The following is a 21,491-nucleotide window of genomic DNA, read 5'->3' as shown; positions in this document are numbered from 1 at the left end:
AATTTCTCCTGAAATGGTAAAAATGAAAAACCCAGGGGATACAGTAAAATTTTGAAGAATTATACATGAAAAGACTTATTAGCTTAACTAGAGCAATCCGCAGTTGCTGGTAACTGAAAAAAGGAACTACCTAGTTCATTATGGATACAAGTCATCGGTTTTGTTAGGCTTCAAGAACCAAATCAACCAATGATCGATCTGAATGAAATAAAGATGGGCATAAGAAAGAAAAGGATAAGATAAAGGGGGTCATTCTGTGTCTCCTCAAAGGCCAACTATCTTCTCTTCTATGAGGATGGTCCGCGATTAATGGCACTACTGTCTACAGGTCCAGTGGACAAAAGCCAATTTGATATGTCTAGGCGTGTGTATATACAACGTTTGCTTTTGACTAGAATACGTAGTAGGCCCTGAAATTCGAGCTAATTTGACTGGTCAATAAAGATACAACGCAAAATACAGTGATCTGTGATATGTTATTTATTTGGAATAACTAATATTATGTAATTTATATAAATTATGTGTTCAAATCTCACTGCCATAAAAACATATAAGAGATGAATAGTGGTGAGTAATAATGTAAAATAAAAAAGAGAAAAATACAGAACGGGGGTAAATATACTGTATATGTGCGTACATAAGTTACTTACGCATACTGTGGAGTATGTCCACCCCTGCAGAGGCCAACAATTAGACCTAGAAGAGGACCAGAGGGGGCAAAGTTCCAACTTCAATAGTACGTGTGTGATTAATTTGCTTCCTTAATCTCATACGAATATATAATTTTGTTTCATGTTTGAATCAAACTTTGTCTGAAGCTCGTTGTTAGTAACTTAGTATCACGGAGTTTCAATCTCGAGTATCGTGGACCAAGCTCATTGGTAAACGAACTGTTCGTTTTGCTTCCTAGCTATTATTATATTTTTGATGTTTGATTTGATTGATTGATTGATCGATCATCTCGGAGAAAAAAGTGACAGGAAAGGAGAGCCTCCTCTCCCTGAGACCTGAGTAGTAAAGTTAAAAATGAAAGAAACTTTCAGAGAATCCAATGGGTGATTTGTATTACCCATTTACCCCAAGTGAACTCTCAATAACATCCCCCTCTTTCTAACCTATCTTGCTTGGTGGCTACACAGGCACAGGGTTAAGTTATCTTACTGCTTAACAGGCTTTAGATCCACCGAGAGAGAAAACAATCGTCATGAACAGTTGAACTTATAGTACTCATATTTTTCACTCCCTGAAACCAGAAAAACAATGATAACATAACGTCTTCTTAAGATCAAAATTACTAGACAAACTCAAAGTTTATTTTTCAGTTCTCTGTAGAGATTAGTTCATAATGAGAAACATCGCAAAATAATTTGTAAATCTAAAAATTTTCAACACCAGCATTTCAATACTCCCAAATATTATAAAATTTTCATATAAACCCGTTTATTCCATAGTTTTAGGAAAAGGTCTCCATCTTGTGCTGCGGGTATGTAATGCTTGTGAGTCCGTGTGATTTAAGAGTTTGAATATATTTGACCAAGAGAATATTATATGTACGTGATCAATGTTTGACAAAGGACCTATGAATTATAGTCGAAGGTAATATAACAATAGAAAGTATAAAAATAAGAACTTGACCTAAGGAATGACAAGTGTTACTACTTTAACCGAGCACCCTAAAGTTTGGATTATAATCAATTTCCAGATAATTAATAATCAGCCAAAACGTAGGAGAACCACAATCCTAAATGATCGATGCTTTTCAGAAAGTTATTTTGATGATCTATCGAGTCAAACGATTAAACGTGTTACTTAATCATATATTCATGTAGAATTTCAAGTCATTTTCAAAAGATGCCCGATTAAACATTTAAACATGATAAAATGCACACCTCAATCCCGTATTGTTTACTAATTGACTTTTTTTAACACAGTGGATTACCTAGTCCCACATTAAAAACGGGCAACACCTAAGGGAGCTTTATCTATGGAGCATTTTATCAAGATCAATGATACCAAATCTTGGTGCTTGCAGTTTGTTACGATTTGACATGTAACTAATAACAACGTTTGTCGACTGGGTGATATAATTGTTTGCGTTTGAAATTCTGTGAAATATAATTTTGAGGAATAATTGAATCATCAAATTTGCTTACTAAATTATATCACTTTATATTAAAAATAATTGAAACCTAGAGCTCTCGTTTTCATTTTGGCCAGTCAATTAAAGAAGAATTCATGATTGTCAGTGGCTGAGGTGAAGGCTGACCTGGGTTGACACGGATCTCCATTAGTCAAAGATATATAGAAGAAGATTTTTCTGTAGTTGCACTTCTTTTATCATCAAACCATAGTTTTAATTTTTAAATACTTTAAATTAAATTGAGAAGCTTTAATTTGGTTAGGATTGGTATGAACAGTGAGCTATAATTCTAACCGAAAAGAAAAAGAAGCTGCACCTAAGCTCAGAGCATTCTGAGTCACACGATCGGATTTTTACCAAAGCCAGCTGAGAAAGGGATTGTTTCTGGTCAAAAGAATGCAGGATTCCCTTAACTATTTTGGGGGAAAAGTATTCGTTTTTCTAAAGCCAATTTAAGAGACAAAAATGGAATGTTATCTTTATCATATAAATATATAAAAGTTGCCATTATTTTCTATCTGATAACCCTAAGATATTTCAGAGTATAATCCCTTTATTATATAGCTACAATGCTCGTCTGTGATAAGTGCTGCACTGCTGCATGATTAATCATTGCTTTTAAGAAAATAAATAAAAGATAGTTTATTCAAGAAGTCAAATTAACAGACAGTGGAAGTAGCATTGATGTTAAGCTGTCTAAGATAGGATTTATATTTTTCATATTAAATATTTAACCCATCCATTAGTATTACGACAAGTTTACTAACATTAGCGAAAGATTGACTCCATTAGCCATTCCGGCTCTAAAGTAGAATTTCTCCCATCCCTTTTTCCTGTCCTTTGTTATGAATTGCGAGTCTCATGTGGCCATTTGAAGCTCGGCTTAGTTGAATTTGGGCTTCTGCTCATGTTACTCCATTTTGGGTTGGTCTGTTCTATTTGGTTTACAAGGAAATAAGGCTTTCCAAATCTCTAAACACAAAAAGTCAATAACTAGAATGACTTATTAGGTTCGCGGATCAAGCAGGATAGGTTCATTTCAATATTTGTGATTAACGTAGCCTCATCTTTTACTTTTATAATCCTACAGTTTTTTTTTTTGTTTTTTTTGTTTTTATCAAAGATATAAGGATGGTTCTAGTTGGACCTCCAAATTTACTAGTTGGACCTCCAAATTTGCTATTTGGACCTCCCATACTTAGTACACCTCTAATTTATTTTTTAGAATACTTGAAAAGCTAAGTAGACCTCCTTATTTTTACCAAAATGCCCTTGAACATGAGATACAACAATCTGTTATTCTACTTTTTATCTCTATCTTCAACCATGAGAAGAAAAATGAATCAAAATCACATGACATTGCTCTCTTGTGAGTATGTCTCTCCTCCACCAAAATTAATCAAATGGTTGGTTCTCGATCTTGATATGTTGTTGGAACCCCTTTGAATTTGCTAAAAGAATGATTTCAAGGGTATTGGGTTGGAAGATCGAGTAATAACTATATCATAATATTCAATTAATTTAGTTTAAGAAAATTTCAAATAAGATTGTTTTGAATTTACCTTTGTAATAAATGATAGGTCATGTATAGAAATTATTATTTTTACTTAATTGTTTTAAGTAAATTATAAAACTATATAGACAATATAAGGAAATATTGGGAAAAAAAGTTAAATTGAATGTTATATTTGGTTGGAGGAGGTAAGAAGAGTATTTATTTATTTACTTACTTAATTTTTCATTTTTCTCTCTTTGTCCTTATTTGTCTTTTCATATAAGTTGACAAAGTCAATTAATAACTGAAAAAAATTGGAGGTCCAAATATCAAATTTAGAGGTCCAACTAGAACCACTCTATAATCCTACAGTTCGTTTTATAAAACCACCAATTATGTCAATGAATTCGAATTCTAATTAATTAAATACTAGCCACTTAACATGTGCTTCGCACATGTCAATTGGCTTTTATTTTAATTTTTTTAAATTAAAAAAAGTTATCTTTCTTGATTTTAGGGAAATTTCTTCTTTTTTCGTGGGAGGTTTGCAATTTTTTGAAATATGATATAGTCAATTAACTATCTCATCCTCATCTAGAAATAATTTATTTATTAATACCTATATTATATGAAGGCATATATGGTAGTTCAAAAATTTAACAATTTCCTCAAGAATTAGCTTAATTATATAAGATATATAACGTCAATTCAAAAAATTGCAAGTAAAATTGAATGACGTACATTGCATTTTTGGTGTCTTTTGAACCAAAAATGCATATACAGATGTTCACCTTGCATAAACAACATTCTACAACCTCACAATGTGACAACAAAACACATTGTTTTTTACAAGAGAGATAATTTGTCAGTTTTTTTTTTTTTTTTTTTTTAAGGGGAAAGAAGCCCCATCAAATGTTATTATTGCTAGAAGGATTATACTGCGAAGGGGACATAGAGCCTAAACCTCGAGTATTTATATCAAGAGTAAATTTTGGGAAGTACTCTCCTTTTACAAACTACACTCCTTTTTTTTTTTAGAATGAACAAACTACACTCCTTTATCCCACTAATTAGGTGAAAATTTCCAAATGACCCTCACAGCCAATCTATTTTGCTTCGTCTTCCCTAGTCCCATCATTTTTTTTTCTTTTTTTTAAAAGATCAAATGATTTCACTCATATCCCATGGTGACTCGAATCCATGACCTGGATCCTAGATTGTGGGCGCTCTAACCACTGAGCTAACACTACTTCATCACCTTTGCTTCGTCTTCCCTAGTCCTATCTTGGTCCAGAGTTTGTTCATGTGCTTGTGTTATAGTTCATCAGCTTCATAGCTCAGATCTCAATGGCGTTGGGGACCCAAGATCACATCTCCAAGTCGTAAATTTTAACCGGGTTTCTGCTAACCTGGTAACTCTTGAAGCTATTACACAAGCATTTGGTAAACACACATACCCAATGAAACAGTCATATATTTATTAGCAAATAAAAACGAAACCGTTTTCGAACCAATTTCTGCACAATTTAAATTCCTTGAAAATGGAAACTTCCTTTGGTCAAAGTATTAGACGTATATCGGTGTCCAATTCCACCACAGTTATGCTTCTTGACAAAGGCAACTTTGTTATCAGCTTACAGACCAGAAACTCCTCCTCCCTCCCTTGGAAAAGCACACATAAAATCCAGTACCTGGAATTTTTTTGGGGTGAAACCTGTCCTCAGTTTTTCTATCCCTATCATGTCCCCATGTTGTGATTGGTTCTCATGGATTAAAAAATAGAACAAAAGATTAGGGAAATGTTTTTTTAATCCATGAGAACCAACACTACAAGAGAAAATAGCAAGAGCGAGGAATTTCATTGTGACAACCCAAAATTCGTCGCAAAAGCTTGGCAAATACAAGGAAATTTCAGTTGTCACACATGATCCCATTAGCGACAACCAATTTGTCGCATAAAGTAGGTATTTGCGAGAAATCGAAAGTTGTCGCCCATATGACATTATGCGACACTCAATTCCTTGCAAAATGTCAATTAGGCGACAATTTCTACCAATTGTCGGTTAATATTTATGTAACAACTTTAATTTCCTCGTAAAAGATTAATTTTGCGACAATTTCTGCAGATTGTCACTAAATTTTTATGTGATAACTAGATTTTTGTCACTAAAAACTAATTTAGCGACAATTTCTGTGAGTTGTCGGTTAATGTTTATGTGACAACCTTAAGGCCATCTCCAGTAAGGAGGGGCTATATTGGGTCCAGAGCTATAATTTAGCCCCCATAAATATTATTGTTTATTCATGAACAAGTGAATCATCTCCAGTAAGGGAGGGCTAAATTTTAGCCCTTTCAAGTATTTTATGATTTTACATTATGTTTTTCAATTTGTATGATTTTATTTTATTTTAATAATATTATAATTTAGACTAAAATTAATTGTTGAGGAAAAAATTAATTTTTAAGATGTATATTTGGATGAGGTATTTATGTTGTATTATTGATAACATTTTTGAATAGATTTTTCTTGTCACGTGCCATTTCGGAAGCAAATATGTAGATTCCCGATTGAATGATACAAAATATTACATAAATAAAATATTACATAAACTTCATTAACATGATACAAAATAAATAAATTAAAAAATACATGCACTTAAAAGAAACTAATTTATATAACTAAAATTCATCTTTATCAAATGACATATAAAATATATATATATATATATATATATATATATATATATATATATTATATTACATTATGCTTAATTACATACCGTTGGATTGCAACGGTTATCTATTATTGGTCATTGGATCAAACCATGCATTGCACCACACCCCTTAATTGGGCTGATTTCCGTGGGTCCCACCAAGGGCTAAAGGGCAAGCCATAGGGCTATGTTTAGCCCTCTCCACCCCCCTCTTCACCTTTGGCCCTTCTCTTGTTGGAGCCCATATTATAGCAAAAAGGGCTATAGGTTACCATATAGCCCTCTTATTGGAGATGGCCTAACTTCCTTGCTGAAAATCACTTAGGCAACATTTTTAACAGGTTGTCGCTTAATGTTTATATGACAACTTAAACTTTTTCGCTGAAAACTAATTTGGCGACGATTTCTGCTAGTTATCGGTTAATGTTTATATGACAACTTTAATTTTCTCACAAAAGGCCAATTAGGCGACAACCTCAACGAATTGTCGCTTAATGTTTATGTGACAACTTGAAATTCCTCGCTAAAAACTAATAAGCCGACGATTTATATCAGTTGTCGGTTAATGTTTATGTGACAGTTTTAATTTTCTCGCAAAAGACCAATTAAGCGACGACTTCTACGAGTTGTCAGTTAATGTTTATGTGACAACTTTAATTTTCTCACAAAAGGCCAATTAGGCGACGACCTCAACGAGTTGTCGCTTAATGTTTATGTGACAACTTGAAATTCCTCACTAAAAACTAATTAGGCGACGATTTCTATCAGTTCTCGGTTAATGTTTATGTGACAACTTTAATTTTCTTGTAAAAGACCAATTAGGCGACGACTTCTACAGGTTGTCGGTTAATGTTTATGTAACAACTTTAATTTTCTTGCAAAAGACCAATTAAACGACGATTTCTACAGGTTGTCACTTAATGATTATGTGACAACTTGAACTTTCTCGCTGAAAACCAATTAGACAACTACTTGTACGAGTTGTCGGTTAAAGTTTATGTGACAACTTTAATTTTCTCACAAAAGACCAATTAGGCGACGATTTCTATGGATTGTCGCTTAATGATTATGTGACAACTTAAACTTTCTCGCTAAAAACCAATTAGGCGACGATTTATATGAATTGTCAGTTTTTTTTTTAAGGGGTTTGGAACCCAGCTAAGCTGGGAGGCTCAACCCCACGCCTGACCTATTGTATTAGAACGAATTGTCGTTTATTGTTTGTGATGCGATTAGAACTTCATAGCATATTGTTTGTATTTTCTTGTCAATGTAAAAATTTTCTTTCCAATTATTTTACTTAGACTAGTTTGATTAGATAATGTATTTCTTATTGGATTATGATTCTAATTCTAGTAAACTTTTATTTATTTTAGGGGAAAGTCCAAAATTTTATTGAGGATCAATAACGAGTACAAAATCATCATTTTCTTGTATAAATGAAATAAATTGATCAAATAAATAGGTATGGAGCAAGGGATTAAAATATCTACAGAATCTCCAATATATTATTTTTTGGAGGGACTGATATATCATAGAGGAAAAATATTTTATCTTTCACTGTTTCTCTGAAATTTCTCCGATATCGTCAAATATCTCCGATATATTATTAGATTATATCCCGATAAAATAAAGAAATATCTGTAAAATGTGAGAAGAGAAAAAAATAAAAAAGTTACTCTATTATTCATAGAGAAACATACATTATGAAATATGAAGGTTATGTGGAGTTGTAAAATTTAAGAATGGTTTCTGGTCAGGAAATGGCCTAATAGAGAGGCAACACAATCTGTTTGGAAAAAATGTCTCATGGTAAAATCTCTCAAGATAGATTTGAGTGAGGCGAAATTTAGGCAATTTCACCATAGTTTCGAACCCGATCGGATTGGTCAACTGTAGTCACTTGCATGTTTTCTTGGTTGACCGATGGCGTGATGACCACAAAACTTGCTTATTTTTTTACATCACGTTTGTAAATAATTCATCGATGGATGTCCGTGGACATAAGATAAATATGTGTGTGTGTGTCTATATGAATTTGTAAAACACACACACACACACACACACACACACACACACACACATATATATATATATATATACAGGGCCCTTCTAGTGAGGGATTCATTTTTTTGGTCTTTTATAGGGATAGGCATTATACCAACTTTTCGATCATATTTTCACATCTTAACCGTTCAGTTTTTAGGTCCTAATGTATAGATCACCAATTTGGCTGAAATTTTGCAGAGGTGATCTATACATTAGGACCTAAAAACTGAACGGTTAAGATGTGTAAATATGATCGAAAAGTGGGTCAAAACCTAAAATTCGTACCTAAGAAAAACTGCGGACGTCCGCAGTGGAGAAGCGTTGTATATATATATAATAGTTTACGGGCTTTTACGGGCCGGGCCTAGCGGGCTTTTGGCGGGCCGGGTTTCAAACCCCTAAACCAAGCCCGGCCCTCTACCCACCGGGCCGGGCCTATGGCGGTCTTTTAGCCCTCCGGTCCGACGAGCTCCATCGGCCCACTTGGCCCGCGGGCTTTTTGATGAGGCCTAAGTAAAGAGAAGATAAACCTAACTTTCTATCTAAAAAAAAAGAAAAAGAAAACCTAATTAAACTTCAGACTCTAATCTAGAGACTCTGCCGTTTTCTTTTTTACCTCTCTCTGTCTCCATCACCACCAAGCGCCCTCAACCTCACGCCATCCATGGCCGCTGATTACACGCATTTTTATGCATGTAATTGTATCTAAAACATTATACATAAGTTAATCCTCAAGTAAATTATTATGTAATTAATCCAATTTATTTATTTTGTAGGAAATAAGCGGAGTCACAGATATCAAAAGAATATGGTGCGAAATCGGAGCAAATAATGAAGAAATGATGAAAAGAAGAATTTCTGTTAATTAATTGTTCTTTTCATTAATTAATCATTGGATAATGATTAATTAATAGAGGTTTAATTATGAGAGCATCATCACGTGAAGAGCCATGCAGCAATTAAACAATTATTTGTTTAATTATGTTTAGCCACTCATAGATGACACGTGGCAGTCCATAATCATCCTACACTCTCACGCGCCAGCATGCCAGCCCGTTGTCTTCTTTTCTTTTCTTTGAAACCAATCTGCTGCGGACACGGCAGCATGACCTATCGCTTCTCCTTTTCACGACGAAGCCGACCACACATTTCCATATTCCCAGCCATATATATACCTCACCCTATTCTCTCTCTGACCTGAACCCCAAAACAGCCGCAACACCAAAACAGAGGCAGCCCTTTGGGCTGCTCTCTTTTCCCATCTTCTTCCTCCATTTTTTTCCTCTTTTCTTTATATTTTATTTTGGGAATTTAGAAGGACTCACTCAAGGCTTCAAGGGAATCATCATCAAGAGCATAACACCTCTATTTTGGATAGTTGGGTGAAGAAATTGCTTGGTTCATACTAGCTCATAGCTAGAAGTGACCAAGCTAACTCTCCCCTCTCTTCCTTATTATCTATTCCATAATTTATTTGCTATTGATGATGTAATTGACTATAGATAGTGAGTAGTTCAATTTTAGGAGTTAGGGTTGTGAAGCCTTAACTCATCTTGTATAAATATTTATGCTTTAATTTTAATAAATGCAATTTTCATTGTGTATGCTTTAAATCCGAATTTATTGGTCCTTAGAAGCATGTTTCTAGGCTTTGTCACCATTTGAAATTATGTTGTGGGCAATTGTGATGAATGGATTGATAAATTGACAACTTATTGGTATTGTTGCATCTAGGATTTAAGTGTGGTAACCATTAGCTAGCTTAATTGTAGCTAAGCTTACTTGAGTCTCTATTATCTTGCTCTCTAGGCCTCTAATTTTGGATATTGCGGCCTTAACCGGCGTAATGCCCAAATTAGAGAGTTGATTGTGGCCTTAACCGGCATAATCAATACACCGAAGGGATAATTGGTTTAGTAGCCTTAACCGGTACTAGATACGGGACTCGACACATAGGAAATGAGACAGGACCCGCTCCGGATTTCACCCCGAAATCCGAAGTGGCCCTGCGGGGCCCACTTTAGAAGAAATTTTACCAAAAATTTGGCGGAACTTCCCCTAAAAGTAGGCTACCCAAAACCTGTAGGAAAACATTTACACTTCTAAAACATTCATCCTTATTCTCCTGGAGCCACCTGCTCCCAAAAACACAACTCCAATTTCACAAATAACAGTCTCAACCCACATTATAAGATTAATTTCACAAGTTATCAGAGCAATACTATTCCATTAGGTAACAAAGAACACAGGAATAGAATGAGTACGCGGAAGCAATGCTGTTGGCTATGCCTCGACTCCATGTACGCCCGACCTCATCTAATTTCGCCTGCAAACTGGGCATTTGAGAATCGAAGGGCCCAGGGGAAAGTACGTAAAAACGTTAGCGTGAGTGGACAAAAATAAACAATTTTAAACCAAATGGATTTTATACTTTCCCACATTTATTTCTTAAAAAAAAATATTCCCGATGCATGCAATGATTAGTGAAAATAAAATAAGAGGAGTTCCGCTCATGAAAACCGACTAGCCCCGCTAGTCACAAACGATTAAAAGAAAATGTTGAAACTCTGATACTCAAGGAAATAAAACCAGCCCCGCTGGCTAAAATAAATCGAACTAGCCCCGCTAGTCGAAAATAGTATAATGAGTAGGGGAAGACGATAGCCATACGAGTGAGCCTCCCAGGCTCGGGTGATAGCCTCCCAGGCTAAAGTACTCCCGTAATATACCCTTACGCCACTATGTGTAGCGATAGGATACTGGGCTTGAGAATTACTGTCACAGAGACAGTAACCAGCGCCACAAAGGCGGAGGGCTTCGGTGATCCCATCACCTCGCCACAAAGGAAGAAGATCAATGCTAGCAATGATAATAGTCACCCAAAGTATGGCAACAGAAAATCTGAAAACCAAGTAAATTCATAAATACATAAGGCTTCCCCATCTCTCGTAAAAGAATTTCCAATGACGTGTCCCACACGCCAAGATAAACTCAAATTCAAAAGTAAATAAAAGAAAATAAGCATAGTCCAATGACGTGACCCCGCACGCCATAAAATCTTCAAATAATCAAAGTTCTCAAACCGACATTATTGCTAAGGCATTCCCAATGCCAAAACCAAGGATCAAATAAATAAACAAGAAAATAATTCCATCGAAATCCCATTTCGAAAACCTTTCCAAAAATCTCAAATCCATGAATAGGAATATAACTAAAAAGTAAAATTCCGGAAATCACCTCGGAAATAAATAATTCGTCAAATAAAATTATAAATCATAAGCAACTTCAGAAACGAATCATTATCGAAAGTAATTATATGAGATAAAACGAAATCCATCTCCGAAATCAAATCACATGCTCGAAATGTAAAATGATAAATAATTAGAGCATAATCAAAGAATAAATGCATGCATCATTTACTTAAAAACAAAAGTCCACTCACAGTACTATTCCGATGATCACGTATACGAGTTCCTTCATCGAGCCAGAGCTCGGTACGACATCCTGTACACGATTATATTCCGTGAATAATTATTCAACAATTTAATGCGATTCCTAAAATCAAATCCTCATAATTACATCTCCCATTCTCCTCGGATTCAGCCCAAATTATACCACTAATACCAATTCGTTAATTTAAAGGTTCTAAGGCAGAACCAAGAGATATCCGACGGTCGGATTCTCGTAATTCGATAATCGAAACCCTAAACTTCAAAATTCATAATTAATTCCAAGTTTCTCCAAAAATTACCAAACTTCATATATAAGCTCTATGATAATTATAACATTTAACTAGCCAGAAATTGAAATTAAAAAGCTACTCTAGCCGCCGCTACCGCCGCCCACAGTGGCGGCGCCGCCGCCATTGCCACCAACTCCAATGGCCACCAAAATTTGGCAGTAGCACCTTCTCAACACACCCATTAATTATTTCAACTGTGACCAAGTTAGAAAATGAGCGGAAGTACCTCAACAATTAAGGGGAAGGTTGAACCCGAATTGTGAATAGTAACCTCCAACTTCAAACCGTCGATTCTTCCTCCACGCTTCAAATCTCGGCAAAAGCTTCGGGGAGCATCATCTACGTCCCAAGGCGCTTCCAATGGACTAAGGTTTATCACTGCAGGTTGCCGGAATCGGAAGATATCAGCCGGTGAAGGGAGGTGATTTCCAGCTCGAGCTGTGCAGCTTCTCGGCCTTACAGCGCCCTCCACAGTTCGATTTTCACCTCGATGTCTTCTGAGAAGTTATAGACGACGTCAAGGTGAGAAAAATTGCTTTTGGAATCAAGTCGATTGGAGGCCTGTGGAGGAAGATATGGCCGGACAAAGAAGACCCCAGAAAAAAAAACGCGATGGGGAGTGGAGAGGAGAAAGGAGAGCTCGGTAAGTTTCTAGAAAAATATGGAAACTTACCACAATACTTTCTCTATATATAGCAAGTTATTATAAACAGTAAATTTTGGTATTTGAACCATAAATTTTGCATACGAACTCCGATTTAAGCGTACCACATATGCGCAGACTCGGTTTAATGTCCTCTACAACTTTTGTGAAGAAAAGTTTCTCAAATTTTGACCCGAACAAAAAGTCAACTTTTAGGGCCACTAAAAGTATTCAACAAAGTAAAAAGTGAAAGTAATCGTCATTTACCGTCCAAATGACTAATAAAATGGTAAATTGAGGACGGGACGTTACAAAATGCATGCATTTGTGAAATTGGCATCGATATTTGCAAGAGAGTTAGTGTGAATCATCCAACACTCCCATGTTCCCATTAATTTGAAAACCCAAATTTAATTTTCTAGTTCGTTAATTAGTTATTTAATTTACTTTTTGGTTGCGTTTAGTTTAGTTAATTCACAATTCAAAACTTCCTACAATTTTCGACTCATTTGTTTATATCCACCACTAAGCTCTTAGTTTTGATTAGGCTTTGGTGAAAATCAACAAAGTATCTCAAATTTTGTGAAGAAAAGTTTCTCAAATTTTGACCCGAACAAAAAGTCAACTTTTAGGGCCACTAAAAGTATTCAACAAAGTAAAAAGTGAAAGTAATCGTCATTTACCGTCCAAATGACTAATAAAATGGTAAATTGAGGACGGGACGTTACAAAATGCATGCATTTGTGAAATTGGCATCGATATTTGCAAGAGAGTTAGTGTGAATCATCCAACACTCCCATGTTCCCATTAATTTGAAAACCCAAATTTAATTTTCTAGTTCGTTAATTAGTTATTTAATTTACTTTTTGGTTGCGTTTAGTTTAGTTAATTCACAATTCAAAACTTCCTACAATTTTCGACTCATTTGTTTATATCCACCACTAAGCTCTTAGTTTTGATTAGGCTTTGGTGAAAATCAAAGCCGAGCATTGCTAAGGCTTGGTGCCTTAGATTAACATTTTTGTTTATTTTCTTTTTCTTTTCTTTATTTGCTAAGTGTCTTTATTTCCGATTACCCAAGGATTGTGGGTTAGCCACTAATCCCCGTGGTACGATAAACTTTGGGCATAATATTTCCCTATCTTGACAATGATACGTACGCTTGCGTAAATGTGTATCAAGTCAGCCGCCATCACGCTCCTCGCCCTTGCAAACGGTGGGCCGGACGTCTTCTGTTTTGCCGCGGCAGTAACTACCGAAACGTTTCTGCTCAAACTAGGCACTCAACCTTAGTTTACTCCAATTACCCTCCCTCTCTATCTTTTATCAAGTAATTGCTCATTTTTCTTTGCTTTCTTGTTCCATTTCTCTGCAATGTGAATTCTATTATATACTATGCTCATGTCAAATTTCTTGGGTACCGTCCCAACATGCAAAGACAAGACATACATCTGGAAATGTGTATGCTGATGCACTACTGCAACAGCTGTATCGATGGCTTTAAAGGTTGTAGCCTCTTGTTTCATATTCCTCCTATTCCTCTCATATAATTACTGCTTCAAATTTTTACTAGATATACCTTGGATCTTGTTTTGGACTTGTATGATTTCTGGTTCCCAGTAAGTTACATGGACCTTTAGTTTTGATTCAATATACATGGTATGATGCAGCCTCTAGTCTAAACTTCATGATCCAGCTATTCAGCTCATACTTCATAAGGTAAATGTTGTGTTTCAGAATATCAATTTTTTTACTGACAGACAGAATCTTTTCACAGTTCTTTACTTTATAAAGTACAATAGTTAACTAGAGCATATGCATTGATATTGTTAACAAGAGCTTTGAGTTGCTTAAATCACAAACTAAAGGATTAATTACTGGAAAGTATTCATGTTTCCTATTAAGGATTACTGGAAAGTGTACATGTAGTTTTCTTTTGTTTCCTTGAGTGTTCTGGTGTTCAGTTAAAGCTTTAAGGTTGTCTTATATATTTTGCTAGATATATTTGTCGCTAGTTGAATTTTGGTCTCTTGGTGTTTTGTTTATCTTGAATACATGTTTTTGCTTTAAATAATGGATGTTGTTGGCTGTTTTTCATTTCGATATCTAAATCGAGTGGATCATGACATACAGAATATGCATGATCTTTTTTTTGTGTGTGTTTTGGATGGCTGCATTCATGTTTTTCTTTCATTTGCACCGTATAGGTTTTGATCACATCATGCTTTTGACATTGTTTTAAGGTTTAGTTAACCATTTTGGTTTTTGTGTTGCAGCCTGTGAAAAGCCCAATAGCTATCTGCAGTGATATTCGATCATGGACAATCTCATCATCTTCGAGAGCTTTTCCGTAGTGGAGGAAAGGTATTTACTCTGATTTTTGAGCTATTTAGTTCTTGCCCATGTTTGGTCTAAAGGAGGCTGTTAATAGGCCCGAATTGTTTATGTGGTTATCAGTTATCACTTGGCAACATTATGATGGTGATGTTGAAGAACTCTATCTGGACTTTATAGGAACTGAAAGTCATTTGGAAAATGACATGTTATTAAGCTCAAGCCTGGTGGAAAGGATGTTAGTGTGACCAGGAAGAACAAATTGCAGTACTTCCATGTAACTGCTGTTTATAACCTTAATCTGACAGGTTTGTATTGAATACTCTTTAACATTTGAAAATACTCCTAATTGAACACCAAGGTCACCCTTTTATTTCTTATTTTTCTGATTGCTGAAGAATTGTGCTTTTTTCAATGTTGAATTGCAGATTTTTCTATTTTCAAATGCATTCTATGTAGTAACTGATCTGATATCACCATCTTGGCTAAAATTGTTTAATGCCGGGGAATTAAATCAGGTAAGTCCCTCTCAAAGTTACTTTTCCTTTCAAATTTCTGTACTTTTGACCCAAACAATATAAATAAATGCTTTCGGATGGAACAATGACATAAATTTTGATGACTTTAGAAAGAACACACAATACACTGGTGGTCAATCTGAGGGGACCTTGGCGATTAAAATCTTTTGGGAGGTATTGACGCTTGATTGGAAGTTGATTGTCGTATTCTTTTTGTAATGAAAAACTAGACCGTAGTATTTTTTTTTTTGTCCCTGTACTAGAAATAGTCCAGAACATCTTATATCATGGTCCTGAACATGTTATTTGGTTGATAGGTTTCAAAATCTCCATAGAAGTGTCATGTTCTATATTGAGCAAAAGAAATTGGTAATGCAGCGTAAGTTGGGCCGAAAGAGAAGAGTACGAATCGTGGCGGAGCTATGCCTTTTATTTAACATGCTTGGAGGATAGCTAAGAGATGAAGATGGTGTCCGAAACAATGCAGACAATTTGAAAGATGAGACATTTGATGAAGATGAAGACTTGTGATTCACAAAGTGGGTTTCAGTAATATTTGGTTTAGGTTTTAGCTAGTCTTAGTAAACTATTTTTCTTTTTCTTTTTTATTTTAGGTATATTATTTTTGGGTAAAATATTTGTAGCCTTTTTTTGGTTTATGATTTAATAAGTCTTTGAATATTAATATTTATAGAATATTATTAATAAATTAATTTTTGTTTTCAAATATTAAAATTATTTTGAAATTTTTAAATAAATAATTGTTAAATGAGACAAACAACTAGCCTCATCAAAGATCATTTGCAACAAACGATAATTGTTTTGCATATGTTGTAAATAAGTATATGCAACATTATATGTGACCTCGCCTATTATTTTTTTCAACAAATATTTAATCTTCCATTTTATATTTTCGACAACTATGCTGATATTGCATATCTTTATAAAGATATGAGCGACAACCTAAAGTTGTCGTAAACAGTCTAAATTTCTCGCTTAATTGAAAATGCGACGACTTTGGATTGTCACAATTAGTTGTCGCTTAATGTGTTTTACTGATTGTCAAAAGTGACGAAATTACACAGTTGTCGCATTTTCAATATGCAACGCAATTGATTCCTTGACGAAATTATACGAGACAAACAAAAAGTCTCACATGTAAGTATCTACAACAAATGTATATGTGTCACATATTCATATATGCGATGACCGAATTGCGTCGCATATTTCAAATGCGACAAACATACAAGCCCCGCAGATGGAACATGCAATGTAAACGAATCATCGTATATTAAAAATAGTAACAAATATAAAGTCTCGCATATAGTTTTTTGTAACACACATGTGTGTCTCATAGTTTGTAATATGCAATGAACTAATTGCGTCGCATATTGAAAAAGTGACAACCGTGTAATTTCGTCGCTTTTGACAATCAGTAAAACACATTAGGCGACAACTGATTGCGACAACCCAAAGTTGTCACATTTTCAATTAAGCGAGAAATTTAGACTTTTTACAACAACTTTAAGTTGTCGCTGATGACATTTTCTCTTGTAGTGCAATCACAACATGGGGACATGATTGAGATAGAAAACTGAGACAGGTGATTTCGTCTCAATTTTTTTTTCTCTCGAGATTGAACAAAATGAAACCATTAATTTTCTTGCTAATGGGTCTAATCGGATAGTATTGGACAAGTGGGTCTTGGAATGGCAAACTTTTTCCCTAAGTCCCTGAAATTGAGCTGAATGATCATATGCGCTCATATCACAAATGTAACCAATCGCCCTGGAAATATTTAATATAACTAGTGAATTAAGGAAGTGTAGATTACATAAAAGAGTGTGAATTTTCACTCCCCTAAATTTTTTTCTGGCGAGCAGTTATATGTTGGTAAAGATAGTTCATTTTTGCCCTGATTCCCATCCGTCCTTCAAAAGCGAAGCATATAGCAATTCGTTCCAAGTATCCGGAACCCCCGGCAAGCACCAATGGTTGCAATCCTGAGATCGTTCAGCAGCAATTTCTTCTTCTTTTGTCTTGTATTCCATTCTGTAAATGGAAGGGTGGGCATCTTTTCTGTAATCAGTAAGCCTACTTATGTTTAAATACGTCACCGGAGTTTTCATTCCTTGAAGTACAGACTCTACAGTTCTCATTTTCGAAGGATACTTCGATAAATGAGCTTCGTTAAAGATTGGTTCTGTTTCTTTGTGGCAATGTCCTCCTGAGTTCCATTGCCCATTACTGCAATTACATCAAACACTTTCACAAACTTGTTCTTCCAATTATTCCTATTAGGTAAGAGCAAAACTGAAAATTTAACGATAAGAAGCGCATAAATGTGACAACTAAACACATTTCTGTACCTGTAATGGGTATATGCATATCCTCGGAAGAAAACCCGAGTCCGGTTGGGATTGATGTTCATGTCCACCCATCTAGCCCAAGTGGTGAGAGCTCTCTTGTATGCTTCAAGAGCCTTTAGCCTTGGGTGCACATAGTTGCCTTCTTGGTAATAGTGTAGTCTGTTAGACCACCAAAAATGACGTGATTTAAAGTAGGGCTATAATCAGAAACTCAAGGAAAGAATAAAAAAGCACTAACCCTCTAGCTGTTTTCCAGTAATTCCACCAGTGGGCAGTGTTGAAAACTATAATATCAGCATCACGATACTTCGATGTGGTCTGGTCCATCAAATCCAACCTCAAGGTCTCTTTACCGGCGAATGATGATTGCCTAACAAGGAATGGTGAACCAACATATTCCACAAAACAATCGTATTCCTACAAGTGCAGCAATGCGTGGACATTTAGAGATTTTCAACCAAAAGAATAGTATATATGTATATATTGCTTGAGATCAAACTGGAGACTTGCCTCAAACTTGAATGAATAAATGCCCCTCTTCTTAAATTGCGACTTTCCTGAAAGCTCATAAACTCTATTCTTGTGTCGGACGGTGTGGCGTAGAATGCACACCAGAGACTCCCACATGTTCCTATTCAGCGAATCTCCCACAAAAACCAGCCTCTTTCCCCTCAACCTCTCCAGAAAATCAGTTGCATTCAGACTGAGAATCACAGAGGTAACATATACTCAATTTTCAAAAAGCAACATATAGTATCACTTAACGCTTAGTAGTACATTTTCATATCATATTTGAATAATACACGATATGACGTATTTTTCAAAAATATTTTTGTATTTTTTACACGTAATTAAACACATGTTAATTATCACACACTTGTTCATGAATTTAACACGTTTTTCAAATAATATATGTGCATAGTTTTGTCATATTATACATGTCCCGTTCATTTTTGACTATGCATGTTTCACTGAACAATCATATACTCAACCAATGACATAATGACATATTTTCCCGCAAACAAAAAAGAAGAAGTTTTGTACGCGTAATTAAACATGTTAATTATCACACACGTTTTCATGAAATTAACTTATTATCCGAACAATACGTACATGTACGTAGTTTTGTCATGTTATACATGCGTGTCTTATTCATCCTTGCACTATGCATGCTTTACTGACGGTGCATGGAATACACTCCCCCAATATTAACGTGATTTCAAAATTATACAATTTTTCATACACACATACTGTGCAGCTCAACCACTTTTTTTTTTTTTTTAAAAGGGATTTGGAACCCAGCCTAGCTAGAAGACTCATTTACTATTAATTTAATAAATGCAACCACTTTATGCTTCACCAAAACAAAAAACACTGTAAATTTATGTTTTAGCTCTCACAATCAGCAAAAGCATCAAGTTGAAAATGCAATTTACCTTGAGATGTCGCACCCATATGGCTGCCATTTCCATTTTAAAAACTCATCGTCCGGCCTCCGATTGAGGTGACAATTAAAATCCCTATCAATGTGCGGACAAGAACCTCCAGGATAGTATGGCATTGAATCATCCCTTACCCATTTACCATCATAAATATCACATTTCTGATCAGAGTCATCATCACTCTGCATTTCCCAAGTTTGAGAATCAAAGCCAATAATTTCATTTTTTACATCTTCTGTGACCATGCCATTCCCACTCCTAGAATTGTTTTTCAAACAAGCTTCAACGTTTTCCTCTTTGCCAGCAACGCTTGATTTCCCCGTTGCTTTCCCACCTGCACCATGCAATCTTCCAAATTCCAAAATCTGAGAGGAATTCCCCAAATGGGCAATCCCTCCTTCACCGTTTGAATCAAAGTTGCCATCTTTTTGTCGAACACTTCCTTCTTCAATCCCTAAGCTTTCACCTTTCACTTGCTCTGTAACATTCCCCAACTGGGCAATCCCTAGAACACTTCCTTCCCCATATGAATCAAAGCTATCATCTTTCAGTTGGACACCTTCTTCTTCAACCCAAAAGCTTATTCTATCGTCAACTTCCTCTGTAATATTTCCCAACTGGGCCTTCTCGAAGACCATCGTACCATTCTCATTGCCCTCCACAAATTTTTCGTCTATTAATGCAATTACAGACTCATTTGATTCTCCAGTAGAACTCTGCAATTCTGGGGCAATGGAATGTGCAGTAGTTGAAACAAAAGAGGAATTTACAGAAACAATATAAAACCCCTGTTCCTCTACTGTAGGAGTAGGACTACTACTCTTTAAGGAGTTGCTCACAAAAATTAGTACAATGAGAGAGACTCCAATTCCCAAAACAAACCCAGAAATTAAGTTTCTTTTTGGTGAGAAAAACTGCTCTAGTTTCTTTAAAACCATGGCTGAAGACAATGCATGCATGCAACACCCAGTTGGGTTAAGAAGTAGAGGAAATCAAAAAAAAAAAAAATTAAGTGAGATGGAGATCAATCAAATAGTTCCGGTGTGGAAATGTGGATTGTGTTTAATTTGACACATGAGTGGAAGAAGGGCTTCCGGAGATTACAGATTACAGATTACAGATTACAGAGATAAAGCAAGGAAGAATGGCATCCTTTCATTCGTGAAAGTGAAAAAGAACAAAAGAAATTTAATGGATGGGTGAGTGAGTGTGACGCAGGGGAGAGAACAAACAGTTGTAAGTTTCTGCCGCCATTTGGCGCGAAGAGAGGCAGTAACACTGTAACAGTGAGATCAATTATGCCCGTTTCTTTCTGGTTTCTACTTTCTAAAGTTCTAGAAAAAGAACAATTCTTAGGTTCACCCATAGGGTGAATGAACTCATTCACCCTCTCTTGCGATTAACGCATAATAACTTTATAATTTTCTAATCCAACCATTCATGTTGTATAACGTAATATAAATATTAGCTCTGTAAAAAATCAATCAAATTGAAGACTTTTTAGTTATTCATTTCTATGAAATACATGGACGGTTCATCATAGTAGAAGTAAGTGTTGTTACAACCATCCATTTGTTTGATTCAATTAGATAATTAAATGATTTCCGATTCGATTGATTTTTTACAGAGATGATCTTTAAAGGATAATTTAAGATATAGACCGTTGGATTATAAATTTATTAAGTAAAAATATGTTAATCGACAATGGGGGTGAATATGCTCATTCACCCTAGGGGTGAAGTGGTGAACCTAAGAATTGTTCCTAGAAAAACTACCAATTCCTTTTTTAGGGGCATCTTTGTCAGATCATTAAAATTTTGATCTTCCCACTTTAACAAATTAAATAGCCGAAACAAGAATTCATTAATAGAGGCTAAGTAGGGCCATCTCCAACCCAACTACATAAAGGGCTAAAAACCTATTTTTTTAGCCCTTTTGGTCTCCCACGCAAACAACTTAGGGCCAAAGTGTTAAAATTGATGGCTAAAAGGCTAAAGAGATGGGCAAATTTAGCCTTCAAAGTAGCCCTTTAGCCCTTAGGGCC

General features: G+C 35.3%; 1 protein-coding gene and 2 long non-coding RNA genes across 5 annotated transcripts; 1 reads left to right on the top strand and 2 right to left on the bottom strand.

Annotated features, from left to right (window-relative positions):
- Positions 1 to 10,394: 10,394 nt before the first annotated feature.
- LOC133708115 (uncharacterized) lies at positions 10,395 to 12,968 on the bottom strand. The gene is made up of 3 exons (XR_009845577.1): positions 12,368 to 12,968; positions 11,842 to 11,903; positions 10,395 to 10,732 (listed from the first exon to the last, which is right to left on the bottom strand). It is a non-coding gene; the product is annotated as an uncharacterized LOC133708115 (long non-coding RNA).
- A 1,007-nt stretch (positions 12,969 to 13,975) lies between these two features.
- On the top strand, positions 13,976 to 16,269 carry LOC133712468 (uncharacterized). Of its 3 annotated transcripts, XR_009847425.1 has the most exons (7): positions 13,976 to 14,114; positions 14,223 to 14,290; positions 15,061 to 15,148; positions 15,242 to 15,426; positions 15,547 to 15,636; positions 15,747 to 15,810; positions 15,954 to 16,269. It is a non-coding gene; the product is annotated as an uncharacterized LOC133712468 (long non-coding RNA). The 3 variants fall into 3 exon arrangements; XR_009847426.1 differs by having other exon boundaries at positions 13,976 to 14,290; positions 15,299 to 15,426; XR_009847424.1 differs by having other exon boundaries at positions 13,976 to 14,290.
- Positions 16,270 to 17,408: 1,139 nt separating this feature from the next.
- LOC133710910 (protein trichome birefringence-like 2) lies at positions 17,409 to 20,582 on the bottom strand. The gene is made up of 5 exons (XM_062137051.1): positions 19,442 to 20,582; positions 18,516 to 18,708; positions 18,244 to 18,422; positions 18,006 to 18,164; positions 17,409 to 17,883 (listed from the first exon to the last, which is right to left on the bottom strand). The coding sequence occupies exons 1-5, from the start codon at positions 20,404 to 20,406 to the stop codon at positions 17,541 to 17,543; spliced, it is 1,839 nt and encodes a 612-aa protein (XP_061993035.1). The 5' UTR covers positions 20,407 to 20,582; the 3' UTR covers positions 17,409 to 17,540.
- Positions 20,583 to 21,491: the final 909 nt, after the last annotated feature.

The sequence above is a fragment of the Rosa rugosa genome, chromosome 5 (assembly GCF_958449725.1).
Source record: "Rosa rugosa chromosome 5, drRosRugo1.1, whole genome shotgun sequence".
Taxonomy (NCBI): domain Eukaryota; kingdom Viridiplantae; phylum Streptophyta; class Magnoliopsida; order Rosales; family Rosaceae; genus Rosa; species Rosa rugosa.
The sequence above is the reverse complement of the archived record's forward strand: the minus strand, read 5'-3'. Positions and strand labels throughout refer to the sequence as shown.